General features: G+C 50.0%; 4 protein-coding genes across 4 annotated transcripts; 3 read left to right on the top strand and 1 right to left on the bottom strand.

Annotated features, from left to right (window-relative positions):
• Positions 1–188: 188 nt before the first annotated feature.
• Positions 189–1,996, top strand: CkaCkLH20_05459 (HK97 family phage prohead protease; the record flags this gene model as incomplete). The annotated part of the gene is made up of 6 exons (XM_038888178.1): positions 189–346; positions 398–510; positions 573–664; positions 721–855; positions 909–1,021; positions 1,090–1,996. 6 exons carry the CDS (start codon positions 189–191, stop codon positions 1,994–1,996), a joined length of 1,518 nt encoding a protein of 505 aa, XP_038746654.1.
• Positions 1,997–2,161: 165 nt separating this feature from the next.
• On the bottom strand, positions 2,162–3,334 carry CkaCkLH20_05460 (taurine catabolism dioxygenase; the record flags this gene model as incomplete). The annotated part of the gene is made up of 1 exon (XM_038888179.1): positions 2,162–3,334. The coding sequence occupies one exon, from the start codon at positions 3,332–3,334 to the stop codon at positions 2,162–2,164; it is 1,173 nt and encodes a 390-aa protein (XP_038746655.1).
• A 1,059-nt stretch (positions 3,335–4,393) lies between these two features.
• CkaCkLH20_05461 (duf895 domain membrane protein) lies at positions 4,394–5,623 on the top strand (the record flags this gene model as incomplete). The annotated part of the gene is made up of 1 exon (XM_038888180.1): positions 4,394–5,623. The coding sequence occupies one exon, from the start codon at positions 4,394–4,396 to the stop codon at positions 5,621–5,623; it is 1,230 nt and encodes a 409-aa protein (XP_038746656.1).
• A 1,712-nt stretch (positions 5,624–7,335) lies between these two features.
• On the top strand, positions 7,336–16,475 carry CkaCkLH20_05462 (gmc oxidoreductase; the record flags this gene model as incomplete). Its single annotated transcript, XM_038888181.1, has 13 exons — positions 7,336–7,540; positions 7,596–7,633; positions 9,523–9,559; positions 9,614–9,681; positions 9,753–10,135; positions 11,713–11,802; positions 11,858–12,013; positions 12,078–12,300; positions 12,354–12,923; positions 12,979–13,549; positions 14,831–14,991; positions 15,059–15,161; positions 15,217–16,475. 13 exons carry the CDS (start codon positions 7,336–7,338, stop codon positions 16,473–16,475), a joined length of 3,864 nt encoding a protein of 1,287 aa, XP_038746657.1.
• Between the last annotated feature and the right edge of the window lie 4,985 nt (positions 16,476–21,460).

Consider the following 21,460-nt stretch of genomic DNA (forward strand, 5'->3'; position numbering starts at 1 on the left):
CGTTGGCCAGTATTATTGATTCCAAGGTACAAATTGGAATCAGGAAAGCAATTTGGAGGCAAATGCTTGTCTTATATCCGGCTTTCTGGAAGCGTAAGACTGACAAGGACGAGTAGCATCCTCGCATTTACACCGAAAAGCCAAAGTATCCAGGGACAGTGTTGTTATCAGCGTTACACATAAAGACAATGGCGCCAGACTCCCCCCTTCCCAAGGTTGAGGCCACTCCAATCCAAGTCTTGCAAGGCAAAGTTGAAGGCGAAAAGCTATATGGATATACAAAAGATGGCAAGAAAAAGAGGATCTTGCTCAATGCATTTGACATGAACGGGATCGGCCATATTAGGTAGGACTTTACCCAGAGGTTAGCCAGTGGTGTCCTGACCGTTTCTCAAAGCATAGGACAATGGCAGAACCCAGAGGACAAAAGCTCAGAGAAGAATCGTCTCCCGTACTGGATAGAGTTGGCGAAACTACTCGAGAAAGGGAAGTTCAACGCGCTGTTTCTCGGTATGCATGCTAGTTGAAGCCTTCCAGTCTTAATATAAGTCCAACTGACGTATGCTGGGCAGCGGATAACTTCGGCAGTCACGATGTGTATCAGAAGAGCCATGCACCAGCGATCCGATCAGGCACTCAGTGGCCGCTCTATGACCCCTTTGTTGTAAGTCAAAACTGTTCTCTTCAAGTGTTCTTGAGGTTTGAAACTCACTGATTGAGGTTATTTCTGCGATGGCCGCTGTCACCAAGAGTCTTGCATTTGGTGTCACTGCTTGCACAACATTTGAGCCGCCGTTCATTCTGGCGAAGAGGTTTTCAACGTTGGACCATGTAACTGATGGCAGAATTGCATGGGTAAGCTCGCCACACATTGATCCTAAATTTGTGACTCTAATACCCTTTACAAGAACATTGTAACATCTTGGAGTGATAACGCCGCCCGCGCGATGGGCTTGGATAAGCTGCCTGAGCATGACCTGCGCTACGAGATGGCAGACGAGTACCTCAGTCTAGTTTACAAGTAAGTCACCCTACCGTTTACGGTAAACCTATGGTGACGATTGGCCTGCTGACTGATGGTATTATCAGACTCTGGGAAGGATCTTGGGCAGATGATGCGGTGGTCAAAGACCCTATCACGTCAACATTTACCGACCCCTCCAAGGTTCGCAAGATCGTTCACGATGAACGGTTCTTCAAGTCGCAAAGTGCCCATCAGGTTGACCCGAGTCCTCAACGAACCCCATTGCTTTTTCAGGCGGGGATGTCTCCAGCGGGCTCAGCCTTCGCAGCAAAGCACGCTGAATGTATCTTCATCGGTGGACCGAATCCAGCGTTCCTGGCCAGCAAGATCAAGAAGACTAGGGAGCTCGCAGTTGCACAGGGCCGAGACCCCTACGACGTTAAGTTTTTTATCCAGTTTACTCCGATCCTTGGTGCAACAGACGAGCAGGCCCATGAGAAGTACGAACGCTACAAGAAATATGCAATCGGCGAAGGGGGCCTCGCCCTTCTCGGTGGTATCTCGGGCATCGATGTTAGCGAGTTTCCGCTGGATGAGGAGTTCCCTACGGACCCGAACCATCCGCTGATGGCTAAGCTTACTCCGCAGCAACGCGAACGTCTGTTGTCTCGTCCACAAGGGTACGATAAGTGGACACCGCGCATTCTTTCCGAGTTCCAGTCCATTGGAGGGAGCGGAAATTTCAAAATTGGAAGTGGAAAGACTGTCGCCGATGAACTAGAGAAATGGCTTACGATTGCCGACGTTGATGGATTTAACATTGGCCATGTCGTGGTGCCTGGTGCTTGGGCAGACGTGATTGAGTTCCTCATTCCTGAGCTTGAAGCAAGGGGTTGGCTCGGAAATGGAGATTATGAGGTGCCCGGAGGAACGGCAAGGGAGAACTTGTATGCAACCCCTGGAGACCGGAAGCTGAGAGCCTCTCATCCAGGTTCGAAGTTCAAATTCGGCGTTTTCGACGAGCAGGCTTAGATACAAACATTACCTTTTTCTCTTTTCTTAGAAACAGTTTTTGTTCTCGTTCATTCTGTGCTGTTCAAGAAAGGAACGTCAAGATTTTGCTGGCCTTATTATCTTCTAAATCTACCTAGACACTTAATGTCTCAAACGATGACGAGATCAATGAGGTGGCGGGCATCAGTCAAGTGCTTGAACAACCTGAGCCCAATCAGCATCGTTGTAGGCACCAGGAACGCTTTCTCCATCAAAAAGACTGGCCAGGACCACCCGATCAGATTGTTCGCCTTGCCAGGGCTGCCTCCCATGCTGCGCAATGATATTGTCGTAAACAAGAACATCGCCCTGGTGCCATTTATGAAGCACTCGTATTTCGTCCGTTATCTTTGCCAAGTGCTCCAGGTACTTGTCTGGAATGGGGGTTCCGTCCCCGTACAACTGTCTCGTGACCTCCTTTCTTGAACCGTTGCCACCTTGCGAATTCTTCCAGTAAGCAGCAAGGCCTGTAAATAAAGTCGGGAGATTCGACCTCGGCTGAGTTCGGATGGCAGGCAGCTTATGCGTCAGAATCACACCATTCTCAATCCATTCCCACGTCGTGTGCTTGCCTCGACCATATCTGGCAATCTGGGCTTCGATCTTCGTTCTCTTCGTAGCCTCGTCATCTTCATCATTGAAATCCTTGCCGAAAGCCTGCCTGAGCGTGGAACCGCCAGCATACTGCTTGTCGAACTTGTAGGTGACTTGACTAAGTATACCCTTGGCGGCAAGCTCGTCAATAAAGTCAGGAATCTCTTCTTTGGCACGATGAAACAACTCAAGTGACGAAGAGATTGGGGTTTCACCGCCTCTATCGGGTGCCTTGTGATTGTAGAAGAAGATATACTCCGGAGCGTGCGGCACCTGTGGAGACTCGTTGTGGTTGTAGATCAGGACTTCCTTGGGCGACTCGTTCGCTGGGGCCACGTTTGGTGCTAGCAAAGGTCTGTTGACAACGATGCCAATGATCTCATGTGGTTTATATCCGAACGCATGGGCAAATCTGCTGAAGTCGTCTGCATTGCGCACGGGCAACCCTCGGAAAAGCAGCGTGCCGTGAAGTGCAAGTTTCTTGGTAAGAATTCCATCTTGGTCTTGCAACACCTTGACTGCCTGAATAGCCGCTTGCAAGTCAACTTCTTCATCTGCGCTGGAAGGTCGCAGAGCTAGAGGTGCGACCGTTCCGCCGGGATGAGGTGATCCAAGAATTCGTTGATTGCCTTCTGGCAGTTCGAAGGTTTCGAATGTGACTGATGATGCAGCTCCATCAAACTTGAGAGAATCTGCGACAGGTGTAAGAACGGAGGTCGCCATTCTGTGTGTCGCTGTAAATCATCCAACAATTTGGGTATTAAATCTTCGAAGTAATGGCTAGCTCCAGCCGGTTTAAAGTGAGGTAGAAGGAGGAGATTAGCTCCTCTATATGGACTTACGAAGCCTGTCGCACACAAAATCACGTTATTCCTGACTTCAATAACCATTGGATCGCTTTGCATGACGCAATACACCCTCGAAATAACCGCGGCTTAGGCACATTAGGCTCCTAACCTTCCCATCTCGCTCCGAAGTGGTTGTCATCCTAAAAGTTCTGAACATGCCTCAAAGTCGCAAACTACTTGAGTGTGTAGGTCTGGCATCATGGCTGAATCTTTTCAAAATATGAGTTTCTAAAGACTCGTCCTTGAAATCATGAGAATTGTTGTGACGTTGACGTTTCCTCCCGCGACCGGCGTCATCCGGGAAGAATCGCCGGTTGACCAAACGGTGCGGGGTTCGGGTTCTGAATTGGATGCCGACCGAACAACTTTGAACGGAGCGGGGAACCGATTATCGGCACCGCTCGGCCCAGGGCCAGAGCACGCAATTTTTGTCCCGCAAGTTACTCTTATCATTGACCTCCCGTTCATTGGTTATGATATTGGATGACAGCTACGCAGGGAGATGGAGGTCTTGGCGTCGATGATGCTGAGCTCCGGCAACGTTGCGTGATCCCACGACGCAGTCTCTGGCGCTGATAAGAAGGGCGGGCAACCCATGAACATACTACTTACCCCGCGAAAGTCCTTCTTGCCTCGAATTACTTGTTTTTCGAATCATCAATATTGCAGGATCTCACTTATCAGTATTCACCACCCAGATCGCTTGGGTCATTTCGCGGGCCCCCTTTTCCAGATGTCCCTAGAATCCGCGAGTACACGAGAGAACGTGCTTCAGCCACAGGAAGTCCCCGAAACTTTGCAGAAGACAGCATTCCTCCAAGACGAAAATGTATCTACACGACCCCCGAGTCGAACTCCGTTCTTTAGGGGAACCCTTTTCCAAATCCTAGTCGTTGGGATATGCGCCTTCAGCGCTCCTGGCATATGGAGTGCAATGAACGGTCTGGGAGTGGGCGGCTCACAGAGTCCAGATCTCGTCAACGCAGCAAATGCTCTGCTTTACGCTTTCATGACAGTGACTTGTTTCGCCGGACCTTGGCTGACCAACGTCATCGGCTTTCGATGGACACTCGCGATAGGCTCATTGGGCTACCCTCTGTACGCTGCCGGTCTCTACGTCAACAACCGTACAGGCTCTACATGGTTCGTGTATTTTGGCTCGGTTGCTTGCGGCATCAGTGCCGGGTTCTTTTGGAGCGTTGAGGGAGCCATCGCGACTGGATACCCCGAACAACACAAACGCGGACGCTACATTGCGACATGGTTCACATTTCGCAACTTCGGCAACATTATTGGCGGAGCAATCTCTCTGGGCATCAACCATAACGTCAGACAAAGGGGGAAGGTTGGATACCAGACATATCTCGGCTTCATCGCGATTCAGTGCCTCGGATTCTTTTTCGGCCTGTTACTTTCAAACCCCGAGAAGGTCCGACGCAACGACGGGACGAGAATCGAAGCTCCTCGGGGAATCCACTGGCGAGCTGAAAGCAAGGAAATGTGGAGATTGCTCAGAAGCCGCTCCATACTTCTTCTTGTTCCCTTGTTCTGGTACTTTGGCTGGATTCAGGCTTATCCGGGAACATACCTAGCCACTTACTTCACTGTCAGGTCTAGAGCTCTCGGTAGCTTCATGTCGGCGGTTGTGGGGACCTTCGCGACATGGGTGGGAGGTACTCTCGTCGACTTGCCGTGGGCCAAGAAGCGCCAGACCCGAGCCGTCGCGACATATATCCTGATTGCCTCACTCAATAGTGCGACTTGGATATGGGCTGTCATCATCCAGAACGAGTATCGATTTACACTGCCAGTCCTGGATTGGGCTGTCCAGAGCGATTTTGGTCGCGGCTTTGGTGTATACATGTTCGAACGGATCAGTCTCGGCATGGTAGAGAACTACATTTACTGGTGTATCAGCAATCTCTCGGACTCCCCTGGCGACCAGATAAGGTATAGCTCCCTGCTTCGAGGTATCGAGACGGCTGCCGTTGCCGTAGGATTCGGAGTCCAGGCTGTTCCAACCGCCCTGATTGCTACGGCAAGTATCAACCTTGGCCTTTGGTTTGTTGCTCTGCCTTTCAGCTATTTTGCCACGCTTCAGGTTGTACGAAGGTTCGGCGAGTTGAACGACAAAGGGATGGCAGCGGAGTCAGTGGGTCGATGATGCCCGACCCGAAAGCTGTGAATGTAAAGTGCGCGAGTTACTTGCCTGTCTGGTGATTCGCGAGAATAATCAATGATCTGGTTCATCTTGGGATAGGCCGGAAGCAAAGGCAGGGCGTCGGTCTGGCCAGCTGAAGCACAAGCCCCTTGAATAATTGACGTTATACTTTTACACCGCATGAGATTCAACTGCTTCATCACGATACCGGTTTCCTAAACTGTCAATTATAGTTGGATAACAGCAACATCACTGTATCTGATTGGCGGCAAATGTGAAAGCACACTTCTGCAGCTCGTCCGGACTAGTAGCTGATATGGGTCGCTAATTGTTGGGGTTGTACGTTTCAGCCTTTGCATACAACCCTGACATCACACTGCGTCAAGTATGAAAGTGGAATGCGTGGAGCAATTTCAAGTCCAGCCGTCAGCGGCGCAACATGTCAAGCCCTGCCAACAAATCAACTGGCTTGGCAACTCGGCAAGCCGCAGTTTGCCCAATCCACTTAACGAGAATGGAATTCTAGAATAGGCTGTTCAATTCAAAGCATCGGAAAGAACTTCGGCGAATAACAGATACAGTTCTTACGATTCCCAGCGGGGAAGGGATCTCCCTCACTAGTGGTCTTGGACGGTTGAAGTCCGAGGATGTTCAGTGAAATAGCAAGCTACTTTCACTTTGATCCTTTCCGCTTGATATCACGTCGGTTCGGAGTGTTGAAGGATTCACTCTCATTCTGCCGCTGCTCAAAGAAAGAGACCCTTTTAACAAGTCAAGCTGTTTCTCTCCGAGTCATTGGGTATTTTGGTTAGTTCATGATATGATTTTCCACCGAGGGCAGAAGATTGACTGGGTAGAGAGCAGGGGATAGATTGACAGGGCAGTGGAAATCATTCGCCTAATAATGCCTGTCGATCAATGTCGTATCCGCCAATTATCCACAGTAAAAAGGCCGGCGCTGAAACGGTCGTCAGCCTTGATTCGTTCTAAGTCCAGCTGAAGGCGGGGAACGTTGCATTTAGCACACGGGAGCGGCTGTAGCCGAGTTCAGGTTCAGCTCCATTTTCTCCATTTTCTCCATTTCCTCCACACGGGTTGATATTGCTGCATCCGCGGCGGCGTCAAGATTTTCTCGGGGCATTCGTAGAATCTTCTGTCACATATCGAATCTGCAGTGGCGTGTCGAGGGCAATATTTCTCCTAGAGAGCTCGTGTCAAGTGGGTTGCTGCAGACTGCAAGTTGCAGACCGGCGCGGCAAGAGTGGAAAGCCAAGCCAATATTGAACTGCATAGCTAAGTCATCGAAACGGGGAACTTCTTCCGACCTAGCCGTTAGTATCGTGAACGTGATTTGTCCAGTGAGTCTACGGCCTCGTCTTGAGTTCATGAGGACACTATTCCGGTATGCTTCACGATGGGTCTAGACTCATGTCTATGCGCAGCATGTCGACAACGAGAGCAAAATGTGTACTGACTGCAGTCATCGGGAAGACGGAAAATAGTGATTCTTTTCCGAATCAAGTTGCATGGCCCTTGACAAGCGTCTTGTACAGTCCATTCTCGAGTATATAAACCTAGGTTATCAGCAATCTCGAAGCTTCATTCTTCTCATCATCAGCATTCACATCTATCTCTTCAGTCCCCAGACTTCAACAGCCTACCAAGCTTCAGTTTTAGTTCCTCTTGCCGGACACTCTTTGACTACATACATCAGAATGCAATTCAAGATCGCTCTCGTTGCTCTCTTTGCCAGCGTTGCCATCGCCGTGCCTACTGGCGGTGACAAGCCCGGCCACGGCGGCGGTGGCGGTGGCAGCGGCGGTGGCTCCACCCCGTACGACCCTTGCTCTGGTCTGTACGACAGCGCTCAGTGCTGTGCCACCGATGTTCTTGGAGTTGCGAACCTTAACTGCGGTTCTCGTGAGTTTTCCCTATATGTATTCAAGCTCAAGCACGCCTCTAACCTCTAGAATAGCCCCGGCTGTCCCAACTTCTGCCGATAACTTCAGCAAGGTTTGTGCCTCCATTGGCCAACGTGCTCGATGCTGTGTTTTGCCCATCGTAAGTAATCAACCTCGCTTTCTGCCACAAACTGATGTTGACGTTAACCTTTTCCGCAAAACAGCTCGGACAAGGAATTCTCTGCCAAACCCCAGTTGGCGTCAAGAACTAGACGTTCAAAGCCTCATTCACGCAGGCATGGTAGTTGCAATCTACCGACCAAGTCTGGGGAATAGTATCAGGAGATGGAACTGAGGTGGACCTGGAATTTCTCTTTCTATCGCGGGAGCTCCATATTTTGAAACGAAACACGAAGCTGGATTGAGGCACGAAAATAAAGTCACTCCTTTACCACTGAAAACTTGCGATCCGTAACAAAGTTGCCTATTAACTCATATGAAGCGTGTAGATGACATGAAATCCTTGTGGGTGATAAGGAAACGAAATAGGCCTCCTTTATCAGTTTATGGCTGGCTGATGTGTACTTGTACTGAGTATCTGTGAACAGCATTAGTAGGGGTCTCTTGAATTGGTGGGAATAATTACGCGTTACGTGGGATCATTTCAGTGCCGTATTATCGAGCAAACACAGACTCAGCCCCCATACCGTCACTGTTTCTAGCACAACCTCTATCATCGCCATGGTGCAAAATCTTTGTGAAAACGTCCTTTTTCCATTGTATATCAATTTACCGTTTTAGTTACAGCAAGTCTCGTGAGAATAACAGCTTATTTGTAAATCTGGTGGCGCTTCGAAGATTTCCATCCTTCTCTGTGGACGTCCTATTCAGAGGAGACCTCGGATTCGGTGACGATTGTCATGTCCAGTCAAATAGCATTATAAAAAAATTGAGTTTAAACCCTGCGAGCGAACGTCAAAGTGATACGACACACGGGCAAGTATCGCGGACCGTGTAAACCTTATCCGATGAAACTACACTTCTGATTGGAGACGAGCTAGGTTGCCATGTGACTACGCTAATCACCGAGTCTAACATCAGCTTGGAACTTCAGTGGTGATAGGGATATCCATGTTTCTTAAAGCTGCGGCATGGAGCTACCCCGATTGAAGTTGGGGTTGCGAAGATTAATCATCACGTCTACGATCTTTTCTGGGAGACACACACCCGTTGTTTTGAACTTCTCTCCATGAAATTCTCTGTTCAAACGGCTCTCGACCTGACACTATGTATTTGGTTACAGCCATCTAGAAAAAAGAATTGCGATCAAGAAACCTCCTCGGAATGGTGTCAGCGTTGGACCCAGAGCCAGGGACTGCCACCTTTGGCGCCCGAGATATCCTCGGACTCTTCCCTGAGTGTGCGGTGAGATTACCCCGCAGGTCAAATGTTCATGGACCGTGGACCAATGACTATACAATCAAACTCTGCTGTTTCTTCAAAGCTGAATCTGGATTCAGGGAAAATGCGTTAGCGATGCTCTGTCATCTTCATCTTCTTCGGTCTCCCCTATACGTTACCTATGCTCTGATACTCAGCTTTCCGGGATAGTTGGCTGTGCGTTCCAGAATTGCACCGTCATTGATGGACTAAGTGAGTTTGCAGAGGAAACCCACACGCAGAGTACACGATACCTTAGGAAGACATGCGACTCAACCATACCTGAGCTTACAAGGTCCATAGAAACGCAGAGAATACTATCCGGAATATGCGGCTTGCCAGTCAGAGACAAAGGCACCTCCGCAACTGCTAGCGCTGTTGCAGGCGCATTGGTTGCCATTGTGAGCGTTGGTATTCGCGAGTACTCCCAACTCTCGCGAATTGACTACAGCATGGGACTTGATGACTATGCTCTTATCTTCAGTGTGGTATGGTCAAACGCAGATCTTACACATTCATACTGAATTGAGTTGTCATATGTACTGACAAATACCTATCCAGGCGTTGTCCGTGCCTATGAGCATTCTCGTGGTTATCAGTGAGACATTTCGGGTGGGGTTTCTGCGGAAGTTTAGCTAACTTGTATGCACAGCAGTGCAGTCCGGTCTTGGAAAAGACATGTGGACACTCACGCCAGATCAGATTAACGGGTTCTTCAAAGTGAGCCAGTGCTTTGCAAATTTACGGATCCTGAATCAATGAGTGAGTAACCGTTAACATGCCTACCTTAGCTTTTCTACATCAGCGAGCATTTTTACGCATTCACGGTTCTTTTCGCCAAAACCAATTTTCTTTTCTTTTATTTACGCCTCTTTTCCGATAGCCGATTCCGCAAAATGACATGGGGCGTCATCTGGGCTTGTATCATCTCGGCGATCTGCTTTCTTGGCGCTACGATGTTCCAGTGCTGGCCAATCAGCTACACGTGGACGAGATGGGATGGACAGCACCAGGGCCACTGCCATGATATTAATCTGCAAACTTGGATTCACGCCAGTGTAAACATCACCTTGGACATCATTGTAGTTAGCATGCCGATCTCACAGATCTTGAGGCTGAACTGGCGTTGGAGGCAAAAGATTGGAGCCGGCATGATGTTTGCAGTGGCGCTTCTGTAAGTCTAGAGGGGCACATGAGGGTCATCTGAGTAACACGGCTCTCAGTAGGATTGGAGATTGGCTTATGTTTCCTAGGATCACTCTGGTTTCCATTCTTCGTCTGAGTACGATCAACGACTTCATGAAAACATCTAATCCGACTTGTAAGTCGAGACTAGAAACTGACTTGCACTCGTAGGTACTGACTTCTACGCAGGGGATATTGTGCCGATATCTAACTGGTCATTCGTCGAGCTGAATGGCTTCATATTTTGCTCTTGTATGCCAGCATTCAGAGACTACTTTCGGCGAATCTTCCGGCGGCGGAGAAGAACTCTCGTTGAAACGTCATTTGTTAACCGCGTGAGAATGAGAACTGTCGGGGAAGCTGCGACCAGACGCGACAATAATCTGCATGAAATTGTCTCAATTGATAGCGACGAGCACGATGCGGAGCATCAGCTCGAGGACTTAGATCAGAGAGACATCGCTGTCGGACGTCTTTCAACAGGCGTTGCCAATTCGGATGCAGAGGCCACCGCAACAAATCCCAACGGAAGATTAGAAGACGACGTCGTCCAGATGGAACCGCAGCCGGAAGAGATGGATCTGACAGATTTAAAGCACTTAGCCACACTAGTTTCTACAGGTGTAGGGGACGGGTAGTCCTCTCGTTCAGTTGATATGAATTGCTCCTCCCTCTGACTTGAATAGCATACGTTTAATTTCAGACTCGTGCATATTGAGGTGTGGTTTCTAACCACGAAAGCTGCAATGACGTTGTTTCAGTGAAGGTTGAGGAAATCTTTCAAGTATGACATAGCCCTTACATTGTTCCTCTACTTCATGTTGCGAGGGGAAAATCCTCACAGCCTTGAGTTGCATATTCCTGCCCCAGTACGACCGGCTCATTTGACTGTCTAGTGTGTCTTGGCGACTCCTACATGTCTGAGTGGCTGCGGCTAATGGCATAGTGTCTTGGTTGTGTGTACTAGAGTTCGGGATAAGATGGTGAGCTTATGTCAATAAACCCGAATACGCACTAAAGGTGCCCAGCCATCTCACTCGTACCGAGCTCCGAAACTCCGACTTTCAGAGCATGCTTATGAATTAAGGATTTCAATCAGTGGCTAGAAGTCTTGGAAGATGGTCTAATGTGCGATGAAGTACGCAAAAGCTACTACACAGCCTTCAAGTTGCGCGTTCGCAACATCAAATGAATGAATGATCTCCGCTTGGCGAACATAGAGTCAAGCCCTGAGACTGCGCCGCAGTCTGTTCATATACAATATCACAGAAACACTTATGATGTTCATTCTTGGCGTTGGGATATAAGGTGCCGCCCACACCTCTTGGTTGTTGCCCCGATCAATCATAACTACACAACCAACAATCAAGAGAACCCAACAACTCAACTTTCACAATGAGGTCTATTTTCTCGTCAACGATACTTTTTCTGAGTTATTTTGCTGCTGCCAGCCCGATCAATGAGACTGCATACGATTATGTCGTCGTCGGTTCAGGGCCTGGCGGAGGTACCTTGGCGTAAGAATTGCTCTTACATACATCAATAACACTTGCTCACTTTTTCCAGTGCGAACTTGGCAAGAGAAGGATATTCTGTCTTCCTCATCGAAGCCGGCGGAAACAACGGAGACAACCCTCTTCAGCAAATTCCGGGCATGTGCGTAATGATGGTTCATCATCTAAGTGTCATGTGTACTAAGATAGTGTTGCAGGGCAGATGTGAACGCTGAAAATCCGGAAATGTCTTGGCAATTCTTCGTTTCGCACTACCGCAACGACACCCAGGCTCGTCGCGATCGCTATTTCACCTACCGTCTTGCCAACGGCACTTTGTGGTACGGCCTGGAACCGCCTGAAGGATCTACTCCGTAAGTGTAGTACTGATAAGATTCCTCATGCGATTGGAAACAACATTGCTTACTCCCCAACCAGGCTCGGCATTTACTACCCCCGAGGAGCTACTGTTGGGGGTTCTGCAATCTCTAATGCCATGAACGTCGTACTACCGCCTGACAACGACTGGAACTACTTTGCTGAGATAACAGGAGACGAGTCCTGGGCATCTGATAACATGCGACGACATTTCATGGAACTGGAGCGGAATACCTACGTCCCGGAAGGAACCCCAGGCCACGGTTTTGATGGATACATCTCGGTAAGAAGTCCACAACCCTTCGTGTCGTTGTCATTCAAACTCATCAACATCAGACGAACCGAAACAATATCTCATATGTGATCGACCGCCCCGGTGTTCTTCGCGTAGTGCAGAACGCGATCTCGCAGACAGAGGAAACTGAAATCCCCAGCGTTGACCGGGTAGTGGAACTGATGGAAAGGGATTTGAACCGCCCTGATTCTAACCGCTATGAGATACCTGGTCTCTACCAAATACCCCTTCATATTGACGAAAGACGACGAAGGAGCAGCCCTTGGAATATCATTGCCGAAACTCTGGGCGCCAGGAAGGAGGATGGCTCACCACTTTATCCTCTAACCCTAAGCACTCACAGTTTAGCAACTCGTGTTCTGACTCGAAAGGTCGGTTCCATCGTCAAGGCATACGGTGTGGAGTATGTTGTCGGTGAAGGCATGTACGAAGCTGATCGCCGTTACGACCCGTCTTTTGAGGGGGAGTTGAGGACTGTGAAAGCCAAGAAAGAGGTCATCGTTGCTGGTGGAGCCTTCAATACCCCTCAATTGCTCAAGCTCAGTGGTATTGGACCGCGTGAGGAATTGGAGCGTTTTGGTATTGACGTCCAGGTCGAGCTTCCCGCAGTGGTGAGTAGCGAATCCTTGCTTATCTTCCGTGGCGCTATCCTAACAACAGAATCAGGGAGAATACCTCCAGGAAAATTATGAAGCTGGCATCAACATTCGTTCTGCGACTTTGTGGGAGAACAGCCGCTTCCTGGAGTGCAACCCGGACACTGCAGAAGCCGATCCTTGTCTTCAACAATGGCAGGCTGGGTACGGCCCATACGGCGAGGGGGCAGCGCCAATGTTCATGCTATACCGAACGAACCAGTCGAAAAACGCAGACGCTGATCTTATCATGTTCGGAGGAGCAGGCGGTGTCTTCGATGGACATTATCCCGGCTTCAGTCAGGTCTCATGGCCACCTTCGTCTTTCTTCTGGGCAGTCGTGAAGATGCAAAACGGCAATCCGACGGGCACTGTCAGGTTACGATCAGCCAACCCAAGAGAAGCACCAGAAATCAACTTCAACTTCTTCCAGGAGGATGCTAATGTTGACATCACTGCTCTCTCCGAAGGCATACAGCATCTCATGTCGGTTATGAACGCAACGGGAGAGCCTTACCAACCGTTTGAGATTATCGACCCGCCATCTGATCGCTCTCTTGAACAACACATCCGAGACCATACCTGGGGACACCATGCAGCTGGTAGCTGCCGAATGGGAAGAAATTCGTCAGACAGTTGCGTTGATTCGAAGTTCAGAGTTCATGGAGTGCAGGGCTTAAGAATCGTCGACGGCTCGATCTTTCCAAGAGTACCTGGAGGTTTCCCCGTTGGTGCAACTTATGCTACCAGTCGGAAGGCCTTTCATGATATTGTGAGTGGGGGTATCTAGACGTAGCTATTCGTAAGCAATACATTTCACAGAGGGTGTCGTACCCAGCAATACAAGTCACTCTTTTAATGAAACTTGAATTTTGGAATCACAACATCCTCTCGGGCTTAGTCCGGTACATACTTAAATCAGCTTCATAACCTTGTCATACTCTGAAGTCTATAATACGTGCTTTCAAGAAAACTATCACAGGATAGCTGCAGATCACCGGCCACTACCACCAAAAGGTCTGCCAATCTGTTATGAGGTGTAGGGACGCTGGTAGCGGTAGTTTTGACGTCCGTTCGCCCGGCTTCTACCATCAAAGGAGGCCGGTCAGCGCCGGGGTTATGAGTCAAGCATATCCGACGTCACTGCCAACTTGGGACGGCCCATCGGCGTTAAGGGCCACTGAATTCGGCGCCGTCTAACCGGTCCTGTCTCTCTTGACTGCAAACTCTATAGTCGAACGATATCTTCGTTGCTTTAATGAGGACTCCATTATTTTCCAAGCAAGTGCCCGCTTCAAAGACTTGTTTACTGCTGTTAGAGGTAGTGCTTCTGTCCAAGAGGCGCTCGTTGCAGCTTTCCCGCAACCACACAATGCAACTACTAATATTTAACAAGAAGGTTGCAAATGCCCGTCGTTCCCCCAAATCATGGTTGCTTGTGCCCTTCGGAGCGCTGCGGCACGTCTTATCTGAGTACGGATAATGTCCAGCAATATGCAAGATCTTTCAAAGGTGACACCCCCCAATGGTTCATAACGACATCCCGAAGGGCTGGGTATAACATCCCACGAGATTGCGTGATAGCGGGGGGACATCGCGCTGGTGGGGCAAAGCCCGGTGAACAGCCCAGCACTGGAACGACAAGACTTTAAGTCGATTGCGCCTTTCGGAATTATCATCTTGAAGCTCCACCACATCTGGAAAGGGGCGCAATATAAGTCGAGATGCCACGCATAATCTTCATAGACCTCTTTCGTGATGCCGTTGAAGTCAGACGTGTTCACATTTTCCCGGCATCACAGCTTCCCTCCTCTTTTGAGTTTGACCTGGAACCATGGCCGGCGAAAAGGACGTTCAGCCCTCTGTGACGAGCGCTCCCAAAGCGAAGACCGTGACGGAAAAAAATGCGGATGTCACATTACGACTTCTCGAGCAACATGGAGACGACTTCGGGCCGTTGACTCCCGAAGCGGAAAAGAAACTGCGTCGAAAACTTTACCTCCGCGTGATGACGCTGTTGTCTGCCATCAACATCATGCTATTCGTAAGTACTGGAAGGATTCGCTTGACGTATGTCTTCTCTCAAGTATTGACCATCGACTGTTACGTAGGTTGACAAATCGACACTCGGATACGCTGCTATTTTGGGCCTTTTCGAGGAAACAGGTATTCGACAGGCGCAGTATAACAATCTAAACACTATGTTTTACGTCGGTGTGTAGCCTTTTCCCCAAGGAACCGAAACAACGGCTTGCTGACCACCAAAAAGGTTACTTGGCCTTTCAATGGCCGGGCCATTACCTTATGCAACGGTTGCCGTTCGGCAAGTATGTTGCTATCACCGTCTTCACCTGGTCGGTTATCATCTTCCTTCACTGCGTAGCGACAAAATACGCTGGACTTGTTGTAATGCGACTTGCCTTGGGCGCAGCAGAGGCTGTCATCGTACCTGCCATGGAGGTTACCATTGGCATGTTCTTCAATCGTCACGAGCAATCCTTCTTGCAACCCGTCCTCTGGATCACTTGCCAAGCGGCGCCTGTGGTCACCGGCTTCATATCCTATGGCCTTCTCTGGGCCACTGGTCCAGTTCTTCCATGGAAATTTCTTCATATCGTCACAGGAGGTCTCACACTCATCCTCGCTATCTGGGTGTGGGTAGACTATCCCAGTAACCCTGCTGAGGCGCGGTTCCTTACTCTAGAGGAGAAGGTGCAAGTCATTCGCCGTGTCCACAAGGCTCACCAAAGTTCCATTGAACAAAAGCAGTTCAAGAAGGAGCAATTCATCGAAACCATGAAAGACCCCGTCTCGTGGCTTTTTGCACTGCAATCCTTCACGCTGATGTACTCAAATAATCTCAACTATGGCCAGAAGAACCTCATCACAACCTCGATTGGCATCAAACCCCTAGGGTCAACCTTGGTCGCAGCGGCGGGAGGCGCATTTGGCGTGGCATGTTGCATTGTTGCCACGCTAGCTTTGCGCAGGTGGCCTCGCAACCTGGCTTTGCACGGGACAGTATGGTGTATGCCTGCGGTGGCAGGCGGAATAGCAATGACTACTGTCGACTGGGAACAGAAACTCGGTTTGCTAGCCTGTCTGATTCTCGCAGCGTCGACATACGGTGTCACCTACATCATCGCCCTTGGCTGGACTACATCCACTGCTGCTGGATACACCAAGAAGCTGACACGCAACGTCATGTTCATGCTGGGATACAGCGTCGGGAACCTTGTCTCGCCACAAATTTGGGTGCCGAGCAACGGGCCAAGGTTCTACGGTGCGTGGGTCTCCATGATTGTCGTCAGCTGGATTGGGACTCCGCTTATCCTCTGGATTATTCGCTTTATCCTGGCGCGGAGAAACGCTGAGAGGCAGGAGTATATTGCGGGCTTGAGTGATGACGAGCGGGAGGGATATGTTGAGCAAGTGGACGAGAACGGAGAAGTTATTCGGGTGAAGGTGGATATCGCCGTGCTGGACCTGACGGACCTGCAGAACAAGCAGTTCATATATCCTCTGTGAGATAATATGATGTAGGGGCTGACTGAATTGGACTGTACCAACCTGTCCTGGCTAGCGATAAATGAAACATACCCCCATGATATGTTTTTCAGATCCAGAATGTTACATCCCCAAGAGATAATGGGCCAGGGAAAGGAACGGTCGTAGCCATGCTTCATAAGCTCCATCCAGGGCCAAGCGCACGAAACATCCACTAGCTCGAGCCGATGACGATGGGTGTGAATCGAAATGGACATTGAACAGAATGAGATGTGGCGGCAAATGTGGCAAAGAAAGTTCAAGCATGAAAAAGGTATGAGTTAAGAGGAAAACGGATCAAGCAGACTTATCACAATGTAGGTACAAAGATACGAAAGGATGTCTGAGAGTGTTGAAGTCAACATTGGGGGACTTCGTATTAAGTATGTAATATTGGTGAATGGGTAATATTGACTCAGAAAAGATCAGTCATGCCCATCCCTCACTGCAGTCATGTCTCCCCTGACTTGCTGACTCGGGCGTTCGTGTTCAGCATGCTAGCGATTGGCATAGAGGGAGGCGAAGGGGAATCTTCTTCCCAGCCCCAAGCCTCTTTGAGTTGGACCCGTCTACAAAACTGTCAGCGTAAACACATCCATCATTGGTACAGGTGTGTACGGGGAATATCAAGAGGGAGCTCCTACGAAGCATGGGTCGGCCATCCAAGTCGTCTGTCGGTTTTAAGGAGAATTCTGTATAATTCTTCCTGTTCTTTCCGGTCGGTGAAACGATCGCCAGCCATTGCTATGGCTATGCATGCATTTCTGTGGACTCTGGGATTAGCTTCTGTCTACCTCGGACGCTTTCAATCTAGGATTTAACTCACACATATGCAGGAACCGTTCGTTCGTTTGCCTGTTTTTCAGGAAAGCAATGTCAGGTTGAGTGTAGTCTTGCATGCAGGTCGAACTTGGACGACATACCACGGCAAGTCCACATACGACACGGACCGTCTCTTTTAGCTCCTCCTCAGTTGTTCGAAAAGATGTTCCAAGCCTGGGGACTTTAGGATTGTGTGCAATCAACAACATTCGAGACAGATGATAGTTCTGCAGCCCGGTGACTGCGGCATCGGTGATATACTGCTCCTCGGGTAAAAATCCGGCATCTTGGTTCGCCCACATTGGTTGGAAGAACCACGGCTTTTCCCTCCACCAATCTTCCAGCTCTTGCTTCAACTCCGCATAAGTCCTACCATGATGGTTTTCGTGGCCGTAGCAGTGGCTGAGACACGCTGCGCAGATGGCGATGACTTTGTTGGCGTAGAAACAATCTGCGGCGTTCTCGTCCGCGTCGTTGCGTTCCAAAATCTTGCGTATGCTCGGAAAGAAGTTCGGATGTACAGGACGAGTGTGTACAAAGGCCATGTAAATCTCTTGGCGTAGCGCCAGCCAGAATGCCGATAGTCGAAGGCTACTAAAGTCAGCAGCGTTTGCCTGGGCCGCGAGGAGAATTCTTGTGCCCATCAAGTGGGACTGGAGAGCCATTGAACCCATGTCTACCTCTTCTGTGAAACGGAGAATGACCACGGCGGCCAACAGGTTATCGTCGACCACAGCTGTCGAAGATGACAGGGCCGGAATCAGCGACCGAAGACATCTTTGGTGATACCTGTCCGCGACGACGGGGTCGACGCCCATCGTACGGCTCAGTCTTTTCGCTGATGCCGAAAACATGGCATTCAACAAGGTCGGGCAGTACACTGCACGTTTAGGAACTATGTTGGCAAAGTGTCTCCCGCTATCGCATAGGTCGAAAAGCGGCGCAAGTATGTCAATAAAGTACCGATACAGGAACGCCTCTTGCCGGTCTCTGAGAGGCCACAAAGGCGTTTCGACGTAGGTTCGGTCATGGGGAGTAAGTGTCGCGTCAAAGTTCGGATCGATCGGTTCGAGTGCAAAGTGAATATCGTAATTGAGACCGCTTCCAATGTCCAAACGCTCCCATGGTATGACAATGGAGGCGGCGCTATGTGCGTTGCTCAAACTGCGCGTCTCGCCGTGCAACTCGGGTGAATGATTGGTCCCCGCTGGAATTGTTGAATTCGCTGTTCGTCTCGGTCTGGCTGGGCGTCGCTTCCTCTCGTTGCCGTACAGATCACCGTGTGACGCCCTGGTCGTCAACACGGAACTCCTGAAAGCAGGTTCTAAATTCTGGGAAGTAGGGTCCGGGACTGGAGATGTTGGTGCTGACAATAAAGCCAGATAATCTGGAGGCGAATCAGGCCGTCGCGGCGCTCCTAGATAGAAACTTGGCTGTCCATCGCCGTCACCGTGTGATCCGATTGCCGAGGCGTGGATGTTGACAACATCCTCCGTCTCGTCGACGAAGCTGAAAGATCGATTCGAGGTCCGCACCCAAGTCTGATTGTTGGAAAAGCTGTACTCGCTGCGGGCAGCTCCTGTTCCCTTTTCTGGCTGAACACTGATGGAAAGAGTCTTGCCTTAGCCTTTGGATCCTTTACACAGAGCAAGATTAAAAGCAGTCAGAAGCACCAACCTAGGGTTTAGCGTGTGCCTAAATCTGACAGAATAGCCGCGCGTGCACTCTACGCCAGACTTGCGACAGTTAGAGCAGGTTGAACGACTGGAATCACCTGATTTTGGTTAACAACAGACCGTAAGATCAGGGTAGTGTTCCTTGAGCTCGAGGGGAAGCAGCATGGCTACATCCCCAACGCTCAGTGGTCAGGTCGCCAGTCGACTGGCACAGGAAAAATGACCAGTCGGTATTCGCTGAAGGGGGCGGCTTACATTTGAGATGCCTAGAGCGTGAAGCCAGCAAGCCGGTTAGATAACACTTTTTGTGATAAAACGAGGATATTGGTGTAAGGTAATCGGCATGGGGAGGCAGGCCGCATCAGCCCTAGATGTGAATGAATAGCTGGGAAATGGCGCAGCGTGTGGGCAGGACTCATCCCACCGGTTGATATCCCACCGGAGGCTACTCACCTTAACCTGCAAATCTATAACACGAAGTGCATTATTAGCAAGCAGTCGAGCCGGCGGCGCCTTGAACTTCAGTTGGCTTCAAGAGGCAAGTATGTGTGAATACTTTCCATCTCATCCCTAGCGGCGAGAGAAGCCAGATATGGCAAACACCAAGCCACAACAAAACAGGAAAGACATGACAGACAGGGAAAGACTTACGTTACACGGATTTGTTCGGGTTTGAATTCGGTTCACGTTTTGGACCCGCCTAGCGCCGGACGCATCATGCATCGCTTCGAAGCGACGACGTGCGGACGCCGTAGATGTACAGAAGACAATGACGTACAGGAGTTAGCGGGCAGATATTTGCTACTGGTTGACGACGTGGGATTCATGGGGGGGAGGAGAGACACCAGGTGGTTGTGTGTGGTTTGCGGTGGAGGCGAGACGTCTGGTGCAGCGGTGGCGCCCCGGCGAAGTCTGCAGTTCTCGGTTTATGGCAACTTTGGGAATTGCTGAAATAGCGGGTTAACGGGCTAGTAGAGCCGTCTCGGCCCAAGCGGGAAAGTCAAGGCAACGAGTTGGCTCAGAAAAAAGCAAGGGAGAATGGTGGATTGAAAAGGGGTCAAATAGGAAGTGGGAGGGAATTAGTACCAAGTTGCCTATTTAATACTCAGTCGGCAACTTTCCCCCGCTCCGTATACATCCACCGCCCAACTCCACAGGCGCCGCTCCAACCTCGTGGCGATTTCCTGCTGCATCGACGCCGGGGAACTCCTCAGACAGAGAGTCCCACGAATTGCAATCTGCGAGAAAAGCCAGCAGGCTGAGCTGTCAGTCTAGTGTAAGTGTAAGACCAAGGGGGAATCTGGGGTAAGCGGCCTGACTCGGCTCGTCTGAACTGATTACCTCATGTTGGATGCGCCGGTACGGGTACATTGCGCTTGGTATTAAAGTTCGATAACTCTAGTTCACGACATCATATCACCTTCTGCTTCCCCGGGTTTGATATCAAACGGAATTATCCCGTCTCAAAGTCAATTTCGCCGAAAACGAGCATGCTTCATTTGCGTGATACGGGGTACGATCATACGTGTATTACTGCACAGTCGGGGTTGCCCCGGAGGTACTCTTGCAGCCTGTAAAAGCTACTAGGGTACTACTGTATGGCTCTCTGTTTCGATAGAAGGAAATGTGCGTATATTTTCCCCGGACGTTGATGCTGGAGCTGTGTTGCGGCTTGATGAGCTCGCCTCTTTCAACAGACTCAGACAGATGTCGGCGGTGTGCTACTTGGATACGAAGCCGAGATCATTTCAGCTACTGCGGTTAGCACCACGAACTCGGAACCAACTCAAGCTCGTCTGAACAAGACCTCGTTGCGTCCACAACATCCGATCGGCCTTCTTCGGTACCATGGTTGCGGGAGCTACAGCGGACGCTTCAGATGAAAGATTCAATGTTGCCATACACGTCGTCGGCCCCGGTAACTTCTAGGCAAGTTCTCAGGTCACTCCATTTTCCCTAGCACCAACAACAGGCGGCCGCCTCGTCGTTAGCCCCGGTGTACGGGGCAGGGTCCTCTGATATACCCCGGAACTCAAACATATCAGAGGCAACCAGGGCATTCCGGAAACTGAAACGGAGAGAATTCTTTACCGATTATTGAGTCGTAAATTGTTGGATTTTGTCTCGAAAAGTCAGGAGATCGCAAGTTTGCCTGGACACTCTACACGTCACGGGCAATGGGCTAGTCAGCTACGGCGTCAGCGCCGGTTTTGCGCACGTCCAATGCGCGTGGCGCTTCGTGGTGGGAGATTGCGCCATCCCGGCTATCATTCTAGCGAGTACTGTTTTGGTTCTCAGAGTCTCTTGAACATCCTGTATATCACGAGAAACCTGAATGAACCTCGGAAGTCAATAAGACTGCGGTTTCTAACAAACAAGATGGAAAGTCAAGTGAGAGTGAAGTTCGAAAAAGGGAACCGTCGCTACCCGAACAGCTCTGCGCGGTTGCTACAGCCCTACGCGTCGTAT

Source organism: Colletotrichum karsti (assembly GCF_011947395.1).
Source record: "Colletotrichum karsti strain CkLH20 chromosome Unknown Scaffold15, whole genome shotgun sequence".
NCBI lineage: Eukaryota > Fungi > Ascomycota > Sordariomycetes > Glomerellales > Glomerellaceae > Colletotrichum > Colletotrichum karsti.